The sequence below is a fragment of the Protopterus annectens genome, chromosome 3.part1 (genome assembly GCF_019279795.1).
Source record: "Protopterus annectens isolate FY-2018-M chromosome 3.part1, PAN1.0, whole genome shotgun sequence".
NCBI classification, from domain to species: Eukaryota; Metazoa; Chordata; order Ceratodontiformes; family Protopteridae; genus Protopterus; species Protopterus annectens.
In genome coordinates, this window is record NC_056732.1 from 1,542,883,795 (window position 1) to 1,542,901,909 (window position 18,115).

The 18,115-nt window shown below is 39.2% G+C and overlaps 1 protein-coding gene across 1 annotated transcript in view; it reads left to right on the top strand.

Moving 5' to 3' along the window:
• Positions 1-18,115, top strand: part of LOC122797801 (nitric oxide synthase, brain-like) — a 317,433-nt gene that overhangs the window by 99,574 nt on the left and 199,744 nt on the right. The window contains exons 6-7 of the mRNA XM_044066321.1: positions 1,778-1,952; positions 2,652-2,753. Coding sequence (XP_043922256.1) covers positions 1,778-1,952; positions 2,652-2,753 — 277 coding nt within the window. The remainder of the gene's footprint in view (positions 1-1,777; positions 1,953-2,651; positions 2,754-18,115) is intronic.

An 18,115-nucleotide genomic window follows, 5' to 3' on the forward strand; every position in this document is an offset into this window, starting at 1 on the left:
AAAGTGAAAGGAAGCTGATGGCTATCCAACATCCCTAAAACAGTGGTGCTCTCTATGTTTAACTAGTAGTAATTTAGTTGTTTCCTGAGAGATGTAATATGATTAACGGTCTATGTTAAATCATCAAACGCTTAAAAAAGTGAACAATGATTTATCGAACCCATGTAAGCAAAAGCTTACAATCGCAAATGGGAAAAAAAATCGCTGTTCCACAAAACAAAAAAAAATGTTTAAAACATTACATAAAGTGGGGGGGCTTCACCCCCCACCCCCCTACTTAAATATACCAACTCCGAGATCAACAACTAGCTGCTCCAAAATGACCTGTACCTTACTTTTCAAACCAAGAAAATCCCAGTATTATTTGACCTATTTCTTCACAAAACTGTCCTACCTTACCAGTACCTTAGATGCCCAAGATGCTAATTGAAACTGTACTACCCAGACCATAGTCAAGACTTTAAATGATGAAGGCCAGCTTACACACTCTACAAATGTATTTATTAGGTTGAAAAATAATCAGACTGCAAAGTAAACAGGTGGATGAAAGCACAAAGATGTTGAACACTAGAACATAATTATCAATGTCTATCAGGAGGAATGGGGTTTCAGACTAAATCAGACTCATTAGTTTAAAATCACAAAACTTACAATTTACTGTATTGTATATTTGTGAATTATTATGCACAGAGTTCTTCACTCGTTCTTCCTGTTAAAATAAATACAATTTAATTGCACATACCTAATTAGCAAAGGAAAATATACAAATGCCACCCATAGAATGAAATTCCTTTCACAAAGACAGATGATAAATCACAGGATGGGAACAGATCCAGTTTCAGAGAGGCATGTTCAGGGGATACTTGCATGATAATCATGTGAGACATGTCTGGGTTATACATGCTGAGTAAGGCCAATGGAACCATGTGAAATCAGAGTCAGGATATACTCAGCAGTTTGAAATATACATGGAAGCCATCAGACAAGGACTAAAGACAGTAAAGATATTCCTGATTAGAAGTCTTCATTGCCCTGTTACACTACTGCTGGCAGTCAGCATACACCTTCTCTCAGTTCTCTTTGTGGTCGTGTGTCTATGTATATCTATGTGTGTGTGTGTGGGGGTGGGGGGGCTCACACTTAAGAAAAATCCTGCTATAAGCCTTTCTACCTCTTCTCAAGACAGGATTGCAGGATATGAGCCATTCAGCCCTACCATCCAGACTCACTGTTCCAGATCTGTGATCCTGGATCATATCCCAGTTTCCTGATGGCTAAGTTAGGGGTTAAAAAGCAATGTTCCACGTAGTTAACAAGAAACAAACAAATAAATAAACAAAAATAGTAGCTTATTTTAAGAGTGTGTCTACAGATTACATTTTACACATAGAAACACAGAGTAACTCCAGTGTAGTTCAGATAATTTCTCTTTCTGTTACATTTATTCTTCTTCTTCTGTATAGGAAGATAATGATTTGTTTACTCTGTTATGTTTGCATTAGAGTGCCATTTTAGTTATAAGAAATGGCACGTAGAATACAAAATCCAGCCAACATATCTCTTGGATACTGTTTGTTCAACATGCATTATGCGTGCTAACTGGCCACATTTTTGGGGAGAATGGGTTAAATGGCTGATGCTTCATCACATTTTATCATGTTCAATAAAATCATGACGTCTGCTTACCCATACTGCTGGCATATAATGGTATAATACATTTTCATGTGAGAAAAGCCTTTAAATTCTACTGCCCTCCTTTCTCTACTCTGTATTACAGGTACACATGGTTTGCAGATCTGGGTCTGAAATGGTATGCTCTGCCTGCTGTGGCTAACATGTTACTGGAAATAGGTGGTTTGGAGTTCCCTGCTGCACCATTCAATGGTTGGTACCTGAGTACTGAGATTGGAGTTCGAGACTTCTGTGACCCACAACGGTACAACATCTTACAGGTAACACCTTCAAATAAAGAATCATCCATGTTTTTCTTTGTTGTTTCCTAAATATGAATTATGTTAAGCAACTACTAATACTAAAGCTGTAACATGGCAAGATTCCATCGACATACTCTGATGGAAGAAAGGAGCAACGTTGAGCTTTTCCATACTTCCAACACAAAGCACTGGTAATGAGCTTTTTCATAGCTCTTAGTGTTCCCAGTTGTAGTCTAACATGACTAGTCTTCCCCATGGTACCTGACCTTACTCTCTAACCTTATGTAGGTAGATCGCCCATGGAAAGGAATAACTGATTAGAACATGAAAACATGTGCAATGTGCTGCTTTACCCCTCATTTGCAGAGCTTGCACATCCAAGTTGCTCTCATTTCTTAATGACTTTTTGCTGGACCTTTTGCAATAAAGCTTTAATGTGCTCTTCGATATCATTGACATGTCATCCTTCACTTCTGCTGTTAAGAGCTTACTGCCGAGGCCCTCTAACCTAGAAAAAAACTAGTCTCACTTCACCTCACTCTCCTCTAAAATTCTCCTTCTCAGACAGATAACCTTCTGCTATAACTTCCTAATGCCATTCAGAGGCTCACTTTTTTGTCATGCCTTTCATCTTACATCTTAGAGGTATAAAGATGAAGCCCTTGGTCATGTAGGTCACTTCTTGCATCTTTATTGCTGTTCCTCTGTGTTCTGCAGGAAATTGCTGAGAAAATGGGACTGGATGTCAGAAGGACTTCTTCTCTGTGGAAGGACAAGGCAGCTGTTGAAATTAATGTCGCTGTTCTCCATAGCTTCCAGGTAAGGCTGGAGATCCTTTATTCTTAGCAAGATTCTGTGTAGTATTTAGTTTCTTGAAAGAGTGCAGAGTGTTTGTGTTGTACAAGTTGATTGTCTGGCAGATAGTGCAGGTTACAACAAATCCAATACAAAAGCAAGTATGATGGCGCATTACCTTGGAGTGTTATCACAGAATAAATGGTAATTACATGATTTTAGTTCCCCAAGTATACGAGAGTCCTGGAATGTAACATATAGGAATAGTATATAAAAAAACAACAGGATCCCAACATGCAGTATAGCAGAATTTTATATCCTTTTACCAGGGTGTGTCCTATATCAGGGCAATGTATGAATAGCAAGCAGGATGCTGAGAAAGCCACATTTAACAGAGATCTAAGTGGAGGCAAAAGAAATTGTTGTTTTTGTCATAGAATCACAATGTCTTGAAGGAAATTAGCCATTTTCCCATTTCTTAGATAGCTGGATAGATACCCCTTTGAGGTCATGTTTTCAGTTTTTGCAATACAGTATTAAACTCCACATGTAGGCCTTTCTCCCATTATTGTCTGTGAGAATTTTGGAAGCATGCATTTATGTTGTATTCTTCTACAAAATCATTTCACCTTCAAAAGTCAGAAAAGATACAGTCAGCACACAATCTCTAAAAGTTTTATGTATGTTGGATGCTCAACAGGGAATACCATGTGATAGACAATATGAAATGGAAGTCAACAGACACTTTCCAGACTTCCAAAGTTATGTTATACTGCATTTTCTAAACTTCTACATGAGTAGTACAATAAGTGACAGTGCTATGATTTGAAACCCTCTAAGGTACATTATCACCCTTATGGCTAATGCCTCCCAGTTTAAATTTTTATCATCTAGGATCCAAAAAGACATTTCTAAAAGATGGAAACATTTATAAAAATGCATTAATTAATTAAAAGCATCCAAATATTTTAGTTTTGCTGAGTAGGAAAGTTCATTTAGTACTATGGTCTAGCTTCAAGGAGAAATCCAAGGTAATGTTCATAATGACATGGGGTATTTTGACCACTGCACTAGGGAAAGTTCAGTAACGTTCTTTTTAGTATTTGTCATGGGATCTTTTATATCCAGATGAGCTACGATCAATGCAGGCAGATGCGACCTTGGTTTAATGTCCCATGTCCAGTGTAACACCTCAGGAGTGCAGTACGGTGTCAGTACTCGGAAATAACTTGAAGCACCTGATTGATCTTCCTGGCATGCAAATTAAGCATACTACCTGAAATGGAACTGACACTGTATTCACACTGAGCTTTTGAACTTTGCTGTATACGATACAAAACAAATGTGTATTTTTGTTTCAGTCTGCAAAACAGACATTGCAAAGCAATCTCATTAAGAATGAATAGGACTGGAATTCCCAGATGATACTAGTGTGAATGGTCTGTCTGTCTCACTCTTTCTCATTCGAATTAGCAAAAGTAAGAAAGTGTAGATAATTTACTTGTTTAAAGTGAGATTCCTTAGAAGTCTCAGTAATACTACTGAAGCTATTTTAATAGCATCTGTGGTATTTTTGAACGTGGTCTGGAGGTAATGTTAGAATCTTTTCCCAAGACTCTTGGAAAGAAAGCTGAACCAGTGTGCTGAGAGAATATTTCTATAGCATTTTCCAGACTTAAACTCTTCATTTTAACCCAAAAAAGTAAATCATATTGTTGGATTTAAATTTACTTTTGAGTTTTTCAATATTTTTTGCTTATTTTATCGAACTTTACAACTTTTTCACTGTTTTTACAAAAGTCATTGGGGTTTTCATTTAAACAGCTGTCTGGCCATTCAAAAATCTGTTAGTACTTCCTGCTACTTAATCCAATTGTTTTGTATTCCCTGGGATTCAGTACACTCCATGTAGGCTTCACGTGAAGTCTACATGGAGTTTACATGTGTGCACGGTGATGCGTGGTGAGCAGCAGCACTCATTACATATTCATGCTGCTCACCACGTTTAAATGTAAATAAGTGTGGTTTGTTTCTAGCCAGGAAACTATGTGAAGCAACATAAATAGCAAGCCTTTTTACATTAGAGCACAGTCAGTTAGCATGTTTGAGCGAAATACCACAATGATTACCAGGGCTTTACCTATACAGTTCTTTTAGCTCTCAATCTCTTAGTGCAAGACATCTGGACAAAGCACAACATAACGGGGGGACAATGACCCAGAAATAGGGACAGATTTGACATATTTGCTTTTTAGAAATGGGCTAGAATAACAAGGTTTGGGTTAAAATATATTTTCTGAAGGAGTTGAAGTCTGAAACTCAGATGTATGTAATTATTTAGTGACATAAGTCGTAATATTATCCCAGTGATATGGCAGAAAACCACAAATTTATAAGAAGCAGACCTTAGTTCACCCAACTAGACTTAATAGATACTCCACCTGCTTCCTGCTCTGCTTGAAGCTCACTTCGCTTTACTTCTCTCTCCTTTTCCTCTTTGTATTCTCCTCTATTCCTCGTCTCTTTCCCAACTCCTTACTATGACCCTATTCTAGAATTTCCTTACCATGACCCTATTCTAGAATTTCCGTACTATGACCCTATTCTAGAATTTCCGTACTATGACCCTATTCTAGAATTTCCTTACTAAGACCCTATTCTAGAATTTCCTTACTATGACCCTATTCTAGAATTTCTTTACTAAGACCCTATTCTAGAATTTCCTTACTATGACCCTATTCTAGAATTTCCCTCTTCCTTCTTGCTACTCTCCTTCTATGAAGAAAAAAAAAGATTCAAACCTGAAAATAAGAGATGTGGTATTTTATCTGTATTTTTATCTTATCTAAACTCTAATATATCTGTTACTGAAGTTAAATGCCTTGTAACTGTAATTTGTTTTTAAATTTTGTCTGCTCTTTTGGAGCTTTTCTCCCCGGGCCTCTACTGAAAATGGACATATATCCAGCTAGACTAGCCCGGTCAACAAATGTTAAATAAAAAAAAAAAAAATAAAAAGATCTGAGGCAATATTCTGGGCATACTGCAAAAATCTGGATAGTTGAGAAGTATGATATGTATATGATCCAAACACAGCACAGGACAATGTGTACAGTGCAGAATATTGTAAAATCCCATTCCTGGCATTCTGTACTGATGTTGTGCAAATGAGCTATAAGGGTACATGCACTGCCATGTAAAATAAACACTCAGTGGAAGTATGTGTATTGAATAGGGACATACAGATGAATTGTAGAAATGAACACAGTGAAAGAGGGCAGGTGAAACAGAATACACATGTGTGAAAGGGAGAGCTATGTATGGGGAAAAATGTTGTTTTGTGGGACAGTGCCCATTTTTTTTTTTAATTCAATAAGAGAGGTATGCTGGATAAGGGGCGTAGGTATGTCTGGGTCAGTAAGTTGGGTAGGTGAGGAAGCAAACACAAACAAACAAGACAAGAGACAGAGATGGTGAGGAACATCAAAAGTTGGGGGACACCATGATTGGGGTGAGAGAGGGTCAACACAGGCTCATGCTCATCAAACTTGGAGACAGTGATAATCGAGTACTCACCCACTGGATTGTCATCACTGTCCCTTTACTCCGCTGGTTGCCAGAGTGCTTGACATCATTTTCTCCTATGTACCATGAGGGAGAGCAGTCTCTCCATCTGGCATAGGCCTACACTAATGGTGCTCTATATGACCATATGCACCAAAACTGGCATCTCCTGGTGGGTGATGAAATCACCACCTCTGCCACTGCTCTCTGAGGTTACTGCTGCATCAGCTGCCATGGCAGTACTACCTGAAGGCACAGGCAGTGCAGGGTCAGCAGAGGCAGTGCCGCCAGGTTGGGACCCAGATGGCCTAGGCATCTAAGCTGCAGCCAGTGCAGCAGGGGCAGGCCGATCCACTGGGGCTGGCCTACCTTGCTGTGCTCTGTAGCATTTAATGATGTTGCACACATGGATGACATGGAGACATTCTTGTGACACATAATAGAAAATAAAAAATGAGAAATAAGGTTTGAGGTGAGAGGAAAAAAACAGATAAAATTAGTACTATCATATGTGACATACAATGCATTAATACAATTATACAACTATTTATTTGAAATATTACATTTAAGTATATGTACTAACATTTACACACTGTAACTACAGATTGCAGACAGTAATCCTTGAAATGTGTATATATTGTAAATATGTGTGTTCCAGTTATGCAGATTACAGTTAACAGCAAGACATTTGTGCCACTTGTATAGAGTTTAACTTAATGTAAATATTATTAAAGAAATGCAGTATTGTATAGTTGTGATTCATGGTATTTGAACCCACAACCTCTGACTACATTCTAAGATTTGACTCTAAAAGTTGGCTTGTGCTACAGAGTAATGCATGCATATTTGCTTTTACAGTTAAGATATGCATTCTGAATTTGCTACAACTGTATAAAAAAAGAAACAAAAATCTGTTTGACTTTTAAAGCTACAATAATACTTCTCTTGTGCTGCATACATACCATTTGCTTCCCAAAGTCTCACCATTCGAGCAGCATGAGCCTGTCTATTGAACTCAAGTTTGGCATTAGCTGGGGGAAGAACAGAAAAGAACAGGAGAGCATTATGCATATCTATATTTTGCTTTCTAACTATTACAAGTACTCTCTGATCATACCTACACAGCTGTGGAATGTCCACAGTCTCATATTCAATTAACCAATGGTTGAGGGTATCCCTTTTATGGCACTGCAGGTCATTAAAATGATGCCTACACTGCTCTCCAGTGTACGGGTTTCCAGTAGCACTGGATACAGCCTGAACCAAATTATTCCATTCCTCAGACTTGTACTGGGAGCCAGAATAGTCCCACTGCAGAAGCCTTTGGCTGTGGTGCTTTACCAAGAGTCCAGTAAATATTCTGAACTCCAGGACACCCCACCTCTGTGCCCTAAACTGGGCACCTTTCTCCTTGAATGCCAGACATGTCTAACACTTGAACTAGAGCAATGGCAACTGATTGTTTCCTGCTAGTTCCAGTTATTGCATTTACTGGTAGTATGCAAACCCAAGCAATGATGCCAACCGCATTTGCACAATGTTAAATGGAGTACATCAGTGCCAAGCAGGGAGGAAATAAAGACTTGAAACTTGAAGGTTAATCTTACACTTGGCCTTAGTTTTAGGGGTGTCTGCTGATGTAGCTTGGAAATATGTATGGAAAATTGGAAGGTAACTGTTAGGTGAGTTATGTTTGCAGACATGCACTCGGGGCATAAATGTCATTACTTGACACATTTGGTTTTGGCTTTATACACTGCTAAAATTGATTTTTAAAGTGTGGATTTCAAACCTAGGCATAAAAGGCAAAACATTTTTTCCACAGCATTGATTTTCCATCTTTGCCACTGAAGAAGTGCTGCTCAGACATAGTCAGGAATCATTCATAAATACAGGTGACAGTTTGAGGTGTTGCAAATGTATGTGTGCGACCTGATGAGATTCTTGTATATAGATCCAGTTGTGTACATGTGTTATGTAATTGTGAAGGCAATGCAAGTCCAGATAGCAGAATTATACTTACATAACTATAGTAGATAGTGTACCCTCAGTCATACATCTGAAAACACAATAAGGGTGTCTTATCCCTCATACATATGATTCATATCAGTTCCATTATCTAAAGTGTTATAAGTGAGAGTGAATATAATGGGATGTGGAACAACAGTAAAAATATATAGACTATCCTGTATTAGAACCCAGGACTATATGTATATGTTCATTGCTATAAACTGCGCTGTCACAAGAGTAAAAATAGATTTCACACCCTGTACTAGAACCCAGGACTATATGTACTCCAGCCTTACATTTACACCTGCTATCACAGGACTACTTACATGACATTTCCATAATTTCCTAGTTATTCTGAAGTTCTGTGTGTTAAAGCTATGCATGTTTGCATGGTTTCCAACACAATTAATTGAATGCATCCATTTTCAATTACTGGCAGTCTGAGTCCTATCTGCAGGTGTTCAGTGACTACAGGTGTTAGGGAACCTTGCTAACCACCATGCCAATGGAAAGCAAAAATTGCAACAATGTATAATTTTTGACTTTTACACTTTTAGAAACATCCTGTCTGCAGGTGTTCTGTCTGCTTCCTGGGTGAGCCACTAATCTGGTTTGTGCACTGCTAAGCTTCACGCAAACGAAATAAGCACAGCCAAACTTGATATTCATTTTCTCTGTTTTCCTTGTTTATGCTAACCCACACACTGGACAAACAGTGACATTTACAAAAAATGGAAAAGTAATTGAAATGAAAAAAGTAATCTATGAAATAAACACTAGAAAATGTTTATTGGTGCACATGAAATATTTTTACACTGATCTGGATTTGAATTATCACTCCAATTAACCTCAGAACACAGTAAGGGTGCCTTATCCCTCATTTCCACACAAACAGCTTCGCAACAGGGATCTGAAATCATTCTGCATACAACAAACTTCAACATCATCCACAGTACTAAGAAAACACATAACAGTTATTCGTACACATATTAAGTTGAGATGTAGTGCACTGACTGATCACACAATTATGAGTATTGCTTGCAAAAATGCAGCTCTATCTTACCTCTGTATGTTTGTTGCTTATTCTTGTCTTATCTGACCAATAATTTGAGACACGCAGTCTGTAAAACATTCTATGTCCTTGTCCTTAAAATGTGTGAGGACATTAACTGGCAATAATACACAGTTGTTAGCAAATGAAGGGGAGGTTGGATGTTAATGAACAGAACCTATGAATTGTGTGCTGCTTACTTACATTTCCAATCTTGATAAAATTACTTCTATGCACTTTGTAAGTCTAACCTGGCACACTCACTGGAGGTATGGCAGTCTGCTTTGCTGTTGCATTTTCCTTCTTCCTACCAGTAATCATTCATAGTTGCAATCCATTAGTAACAAACACTGTGGGAGTGCCTGCACTATGTTTATATTTGCTACACAAAGCCAAGCATTTGGGATTCAGCAGTTCTAATGAGTTCACACCTCATTTGCATCTTCACCATGCTAACAGCCCTGATTCTACACCATAAAAAGACAACTGTGTAGCTAGGGAACCTGAAGGTGAGAAGTCTTGTTTATGTGGAGAATACAGAAGAGGTCACTACTTTGCGATATATCTGTCCAGAAGACTACTGAACTGGAGAAGGCATGCCTGCATTTTTCAGCTATGTACTGCACACGCTGAAATGTCATTAAGAAATTTCTGATTCATTTTGGCCCAAACAAGGATACTTTGCTATTGTTACTCTCCCCTATTTATCATTCAACCTTACTTTGTGTATGAAATATGTTGCAACCACTCAATTCCTGTTGTTCATATTTCAATGATCTAGACTGTTTTACATTTCTCCAGTCTATAATACTGAAATATTTACCTTTTCTGTTTTATCTGGGAACAGGTATTTTGTAGTTAAGTGATACTTATGTGTATTATCCTTCTGTTGTGTTTTAGGACACCTAGGACTATGGCACCCAAGCATCTCAATTCCCAAAACGAACCATTCAGTGACCCAGAGAATCAGGTCATTAAAGAAGCTTTTAGGTGACATTGTACCTTTCTGCTTGAGTGGGGACATGGAGATTTGTCAGACAGAATGCAAATTTGGCAGCTGATAATTGCAGATGTGAATGCAGTAGGTGGCCACAGCAGGACATATGATCAGGTGTACCATAGGGCCACTGACATAAAATCATCTGCATGGGGGAGAGCAGCTGTAGTGGCCCATGATCAGATGGGTACTGGGGGTCCTGCTATAGACCCACCTCTAACAGCTAATGAAGAGTTCTTGTCCACTGTCAGGGATCCAGACAGCTCCTAGGAAAGTGCAGAACAGCATGTCCTTGACATTGGTGCTACTGTTTCAGTGACAGCAAGTATGTCTCAGGAGGAGCTTCCAAGTAGGCTTTTGTATCTCAATAATATTTACATCAATACATCAGTTCTGTTTAACAAGAAATTTGTAGGGGGTGGGGGTTGTAGATTGCAGCAGTTAATAACACATGCTGGCTGATTACACATGGGGGGTCTTGAACTTGTCATCCAAGTTCTTGTTGAAAGTATAGCTGATGGACATATAAAGGGCAAAAAGTTTTACCCCCTGTGTTACTTTTAATTGCGATAATGGTGTCCTTACCTTTTGCTTAACCTCTTCCAGGACCATCCAGCATACAGAGCATACTATCATTTAAAAATGGTAAGCGAAACATTTTTATGTCAGTATTGATGAGCAGTTGAAAGAAATATTTAGTGTGTGATGCTGGTGTCAGGACTGTTGTGTGTATTGCTGTACCGTCTGAACTAGTAACACCACTGTTAGTTTGTTAGCATATATTGGACTATAGTAGTGTAGGTATTAATTTTTTCCTGTGTTTGTTGTTTATTATCATAGGTGATCCTAACAGTGGAAGGGTGGGACTTCTACCACCTGACGTTAGAGTATCAGCAGACTCTGATGATTATGGTGGCCAAACAGAGGCACAATCAGGAGGGTGCAGAGTTTGAATCATGCACTGAGGTTGACATACAGCCATCCCCTGTAATTCCATCTGGCACAGCTAGTAGGCCTACACCTACCAATTCCAGTGAGCGCTCAGATATTGGACAGGTGGAAGGTGAGACAATCAATCAGGGAAGTGTGGTTGCTGCAGAATTAGTGCCTAGTGATTCTGGCCCTAGCCAAAGTGTGGCAGAGGTGCCATGCAGGACGGTTGTTAGGGGTGCCCAGAGAAGGCCTGCTGTCCATCCTCCACCTGATCCAGATGTCCCTTCCAGTGCCACTTACTGTATGTTTAAGGCCATCATGGAGGCATATGAATGCTTCTATAAGTCCTCCAGAGAAATGCTTAGGCTTGTAGATGTAGCACAGGCTGACATGCATGACTGCCTCCACCATGCTGCTGATTCAGTGGATTGAATGAATGACAATAGGTGGTGTCTGTGATGGAACATCTGCTAGGAGGGGGATGTCATCCTCGTGGGTGTAGGTGAGCCACATCATCTGCTGTTAGCCAATGTGGCCATGCCCAATCAAGCTCCTATAGTGGTAAGACTTCCACTGCTCTTTCAGTGGTTGAGCTGTCCTCACCTAGATGTGGCAAGCTTTATGAGGACACCCAGAACAGCTCGTCCAGCAGACATTAGTCACATTCAGGTAGCAGCAGTGCATCCGACCATAGTCATGGACATGCCAGTGCAATTCCTGGTTGTCATGTTCAGGTATGATAATGATTAACTGCCACCTCTACCATGCAAGAGTTGCAATCCAAGACATAAAGCTAGCACAGAGCTTGGCTGTGTTCATGCAGACACTCACACACCAATTTCACCTGGAGGACCCATACAGACACACACAGAACAGTTACATGATTCAGCTGTGAAGCTTAAACCCCATTTTGTTTCACTGGCCATTTATTACTTTATCCGAATGTCTGACTGCTTCTCTTTTACAATCACACACATTGACCAACCTTTTGTGTCAGCCTAGACTTCCTGCCCCCCATACAACACCCTGTGCAAGTGAATGATTAGTATATCTGCATTTGTGATGTTGAATCGGTAATTGTACCTTTGACTTATATTGGTCTTAGTAAGTTATATAGTTAATAGCATCAAAGTTTTTTTGCATCAGTATTCTTAATGATCTTGTGAGAGTTGTGAAGTCTGAAACTGAAATGTGTCTCATTACTTTCTAACTTCTTCTTTTAATGATTTTACAGTACAAACGTATAGTGCTAAACTGAAGGCATGCGGTGACCATCAGTACTTTTAAGAGGTATGACTGTGTGAATCTGTGATGCCCGAGGCCTACTAGTTAATAATGGACACATATAAGTCAAACAAGTCTCTGCTGTCACATGTTTAAGTCATTTCTGTACAAATCAACCACCTTTTATTTGCTTACACTACTAAGTAATAACATGCAAGGATATGCCACTCATTTATATTATTAGACAATACACACCAGGTTCAACACTTACCTTGTAAATCCTGCAGCTGCAACAGTTTTATTTCAGGGTTGACTCTGTCTGATGCTAGCAGTACACAGCCAATACATGGGTAGGTAAAGGTTGTCAGAGTTGCTTGGCATTATTGCTACTATATGTATGTACATAGGAGGAAGGGTTTAGCCCCTTAGGTGGAGAGTGAGTGTGCTATGCCTTACCTCTTAGCCAATGTGAGCGCATATTGCACATGCCTATATTTGCCTACACCAAATGCAGCTGCTGGTTCCCCTCTGACTTCTCTCCTATATGTGGCTGTGGTGACCTTGCCATTCATGGTGGGATGTATGCCCCTTCCCCTTGTTGATCCTGCTGAAGCTGTTTTCTTAGGATGATGTTGTGTAGCATGGCACATACAGTGAATATTTCAGTACATGTATGTGGATTGTACCTGCACGGCTCCTCCAGATATATCTAGGCACTGGAACTTCAGCAGCCTAAAAACACATTCTGTTACATTTCTGGTTTGAGTTTGTGCCTCATTATGGCATTCTTCAGCAGGTGTGTGCGCATTTCTGATGGGAGTCATCAGCCACAGTTCCAGTACATAACCTGCATCCCCCAGTAAATGACCCTGAGGGGATATCACCCCTAGTGAACATTTGATACATTTGGGAGGTGTGCCAGATATGCGAGTCGTGGTAACTGCCTGGGTTGCCAGCACACACATTCAAGATGATTCCCATTGCATTACACATGACTTGGCAGTTAATCGCATGAAAAGTCTTTCTATTTATGTAGAGCCTTCCCTGTTCCCTGGCTGGTGCCTTAATTTCTACATGTGTGCAATCTAGCTATAGCACCCAGTACTTCCGGGTGGTGTGCTACAGGATAGAACTCCTGCATATTTCTGGCCCTGTCCTCAGGAGTACAGGGAAAATACATATGGTCACTACCATGTTGGAGCATACCATTCAAGATCTGATGGAGGATCCTGGATGCTGATGCCTGTGACACCCCCAGCATGTCCCTGGTGGTCTCTGAAAGGTACCTGTAGTTCAAATTCTAAGTGCTACACATACCTTTGTGTTCACTAGGATGGGTTCCCCTCACTTTGCCCTGGATCTGAGTTGAGGATGACAGAGGTTGGAGAGTTTCTATAGTGTGTCTGTCTCCACCCTGTAGTGCTCTACAATTTCCACATCATGTAGATTGTAGTAAGTTAATCAGGGTCTGAAAACTCTTCTCTTTCTTGGCCTTGGTCTATTAGAAGCAGCAGCAGCAAAGACTTCAGCCTGTTGCACATACACATGAATTAAAGCAACAGCAGCCCTTAACATTGTTTCTGTGTAGACTCCTTTCCATATCTTCATTTCAATAGGTCTTGGAATTAGCAGGTAAAACCAACACTGAGTCTACACATTTGCTTTATAGCTTGTTAAATAGCTCCTTTATCTTGGATTAATTGATTAGCAGACAATTCAGCTGCTTATGCTGTAATTATCATGGCACTGTTTACCTTGTTTGCACAGCTCTGTGCGGATCTACTCACTGTGTCAGTCGGCTTATTAAATCCAGAACAGTGCAGTACAGTGTGCACATTGTGGATCACCATGCACATGGTGTAAATGGACCATGTAGGCTTTATTGAATCTGGCTGATTGTGATTTTCTACCCTTTTCCCACTTTTTTGACATTTTTTTTATTTCAATTAAAAACACTTATACTGTGCATTCATTAGTCCCCTGGCTACTTGTGTGTGTAATAGATCCTCCGTGTTGTTGCTCTAACCATTTTTCCCTTCAAATTTTATTAGATTGCACCCCCATAAACTCTTGCATTTGCTTGTTATTTTAAAGTACCATTAACGTTTGGTTTTTCAGTCAAGACTGTAAACTTTCAGAGAGCAGTAGTGATTATTCAGTGGCAAGGATTACTATACTGGGAAGTTGGCATAATGGTTAAGGTGTTTGCCTTACAGACATAAGGTGCACATGGGGTAATTGGCTAGGCTTGAAATGGCTCACAAGGGCCGCTAGCGTAGTACTGAACTTTGAACTACTGCTGTTTCTAAATAGTAAGCATTACTGGGTAGAAAGCTATCTGCTTTCTTATTGGTTCTTTTGATTTAGACTCCCAACTTTCCAGTGGTGGGTAGCACTGCACAATGCTTTATTCAACAGATGCAGGCCCTTTTATTTTTAAATTCTGTCTTAGGAACCTTAGTTAACTCTACAGGGGCAATAAGTGCTAATCATGGAAACAAGGGCAAAACATGGCTAGGCTTTTAAGGATCCTAGGGCCATTAGTCTAGTAACTTCCTATGATCCTATGATCCTACCTTTCATTTATAAGTTGTGAAGTGGTACATCATTGCACATTTAAGGCTGATCTTGTCGCCAGTCTAGACAAATAGCTTACCACTAACCTAGTGTTTGTGCTCAAACCAAATCTTGTCTATTGACACTTAAACCCCTTAATCATATATCACAACTTTGAGTTGAAACTCTTCCCTTAGTAGTTGCATAAAGAAGTTATATTTTGTGCTAAGAGGTGGATGTTTTTCCTGTTTAGACAGAATATGTGTCTGAAGCAGGTATGAACCCACCCTTGAGCATTTTACATTCACTGAGAATGATACCACAATGAAAACAAAGGATTATTGACAATAACAATTGACTTTTTTTCTAGTATCATTCAAAGGGGTTCCAATATATACCTTAGCCTGGGAGGAGGTGGTACGCAGTTCTTATTGCTTTGCCGAGGATAGCCTGCCTTCAAGGCTCAAGGCTTTCACATATTGCTAAAGACCTTGTCCACCCCATGGTACATTTTTTTAGGCAATGTCACTTTTCAAAAGCTTCCAGCATAACAAAACAAAACAGAACAGAATTCAGATAACAAAAGTATTAGTGTTCAGTGGTAGGAGCGTTAAGAAAATCTCCACTCCCATCAAGCACTTCTTACCCTTGAATGTAGCAAAATCTGCATTGTCATGCAGACCTGGTTCACAACTATTCAGCACATCCCATCATTGCAAGGTTTCAATACCTACCACTCATTTAGGCACACTGCACTAGGCAAAGGTAATGCTGGTGGTGTCCATATTCATAAAATAAAGTTTTGGTAACCATTTGAAATGTTGGGCCCTGGTACAGTGAGTCCTAAAACACAGAGAGTTAATGTCCAAAAGAATGGACTTTTATGTATTAAGTCTGAGATGGCTATTTCCCAGAATATTCCCTTTTCTTCGAGGTATAGCAATCCATAAGTCTGAGATGGCCATTTCCCAGAATATTCCCTTTTCTCCGAGGTATAGCAATCCCAAAGTTTGTATATATAAGACTGGAATTCATGAGGAGGAACTTGCCCCTTGCCAAAAAAAAATGTTTATAGGAAAAGAGTGATGTTAGAAATTTGTTCTTTTCCTGTAGTTTCAGTCTTTTTATGTCTTGTTGATACTAGGCATTTTGAGTGCCAACATTAGAAAAGAGGGCCCAAAATTTCACCTCCAGACATGTTAGACAGAATAATGACCTGGAACTCATCCATGTCTACTTTTACCATTAGCAAAACCAGTTATCACATCATAGCCAACTATAGGACTCCTTCTATACCCCGTTTCACCTAAACATCCTTCTTTAATAGCATGCAGTCCTTATGCATTCAGCCAAATGCCATTCTCCTAGAGGACTTAAACTAAATCTTCTTCAGTTGAATGACTTATTTTTCCACTAACATGTATGCCCAAAGATTTTTAGACTTCATAAAAACAAATTCATTGACTAGCTAGGCAACATTCCAACTAGAAGAGACAAAATCCTGGACTTGGTTGTTGCCAGTATGGGCCACTCCATTGCCTACCAGTTGCATCATTCTTTCTAGTCAGATATGACCATAAATCAATCACATTTACTATAGGACTAAAACTAGTCTTATCCTCCAATAACGTGGTATTTAGAGATAGATTATGCTAAAAGATAATCAACTAAACCTGAACAATGACCTAGCTGAATTCAACATCCCCTTCTTATCTGATAACCCCTCTACATATCTGAAATCCTTTATCACTGAATTCTCTGCACATGTCATTAGCTCTGTAGATACATCTATCCCCCTCTAAGGTAAATAGAATGCCAAATCTAAAAACAAACCCTTATGGTGGAACCCAAGTATAAATGGGTTCTACAGTAAACAAAAAAGTTAATTGAATGTAAAAATAAATGTATCGCCCTTGATGCCAAAGCACCCTTATTAAACTTAACAGGGAACTCTGGACCTTGATTAAATCAGTCAAGGCTTGATATAAGGTAAAAAGAGCTACCCAGGCAAAAGGCAACCACAAAAGCCTTTTTAAATATATTAGAAACCATAGAATAAATGCTCAAAACTGCTCAGATCTAATAGTAAATGATATCATATGGGCTGCAAGACTTGTCCAAAACACCTACATTTTAATATAGGTTAAGTACTTTTGTCCAATAGATATCATGACTTCATCAGAACTAAAGTACAAAAAAAATAAGCAGTATTTCAAAGTTTTTAAGACATCATGTGATGATTCAACAACAAATCATTAGAAAGATAAATAAGTAAAAAAAAACACATCATGCAAAAATATCAAATATAAACAGGGATCATTGCAGTGTGTGTTTGTCTTCGTGTTTTTTTTTTATATCTGCTTTCAGCAACTTTTTGGTTAAAGGTGATATCATGCAGACAGGCCCTTAGGACATAACCAACCTACTGTCTGATAAAATTCAGCTCTGACTTTATCTCTTCCCTCAAATATTCCCAGATCACACCTCCCCATCTCTCAATAACAAGGCATCAAAACACTATTCAGTGCCAAGAACATTGCTTCTATGGGGCTGGATAACATACAAGAATATTTACTTGCCAGCTTGAAACAGGACCTGTCAGACCCCCCATACAGGATATTTAATATCAGCCTACAAACAAGATTTTTTGCTGGGCAAATGGAGGATAGCAAGAGTCATCCCCATGCATATAGGTCAGGCATCAATGGACTCAAGTAATTTGTAGGTCCATATGCCTAAACAACCTCATCTGTAAGACTATGGAAAGGATCATTATGGAATTAATAAATTAAGCTATGGGCAACCTAGAAACTGTTGACCCAAGCCAGTTAACCTAGTTGACTCCTTCAAGAAGGCTACTGAAGCAATGAATAATCTGTACACAGCACATATCTGGACCTTGAAAGGGCATTCAACACTATCCCACACTCAGGTGTAGTTGATAGATGTACTCATCTAAATGTAAATCCCTACATAACTTATTGGATACAAACTGGCTCACTAATAGAAACCAGGATATTATGGTGGGCTCTTCTAAATGACCTGTCATGA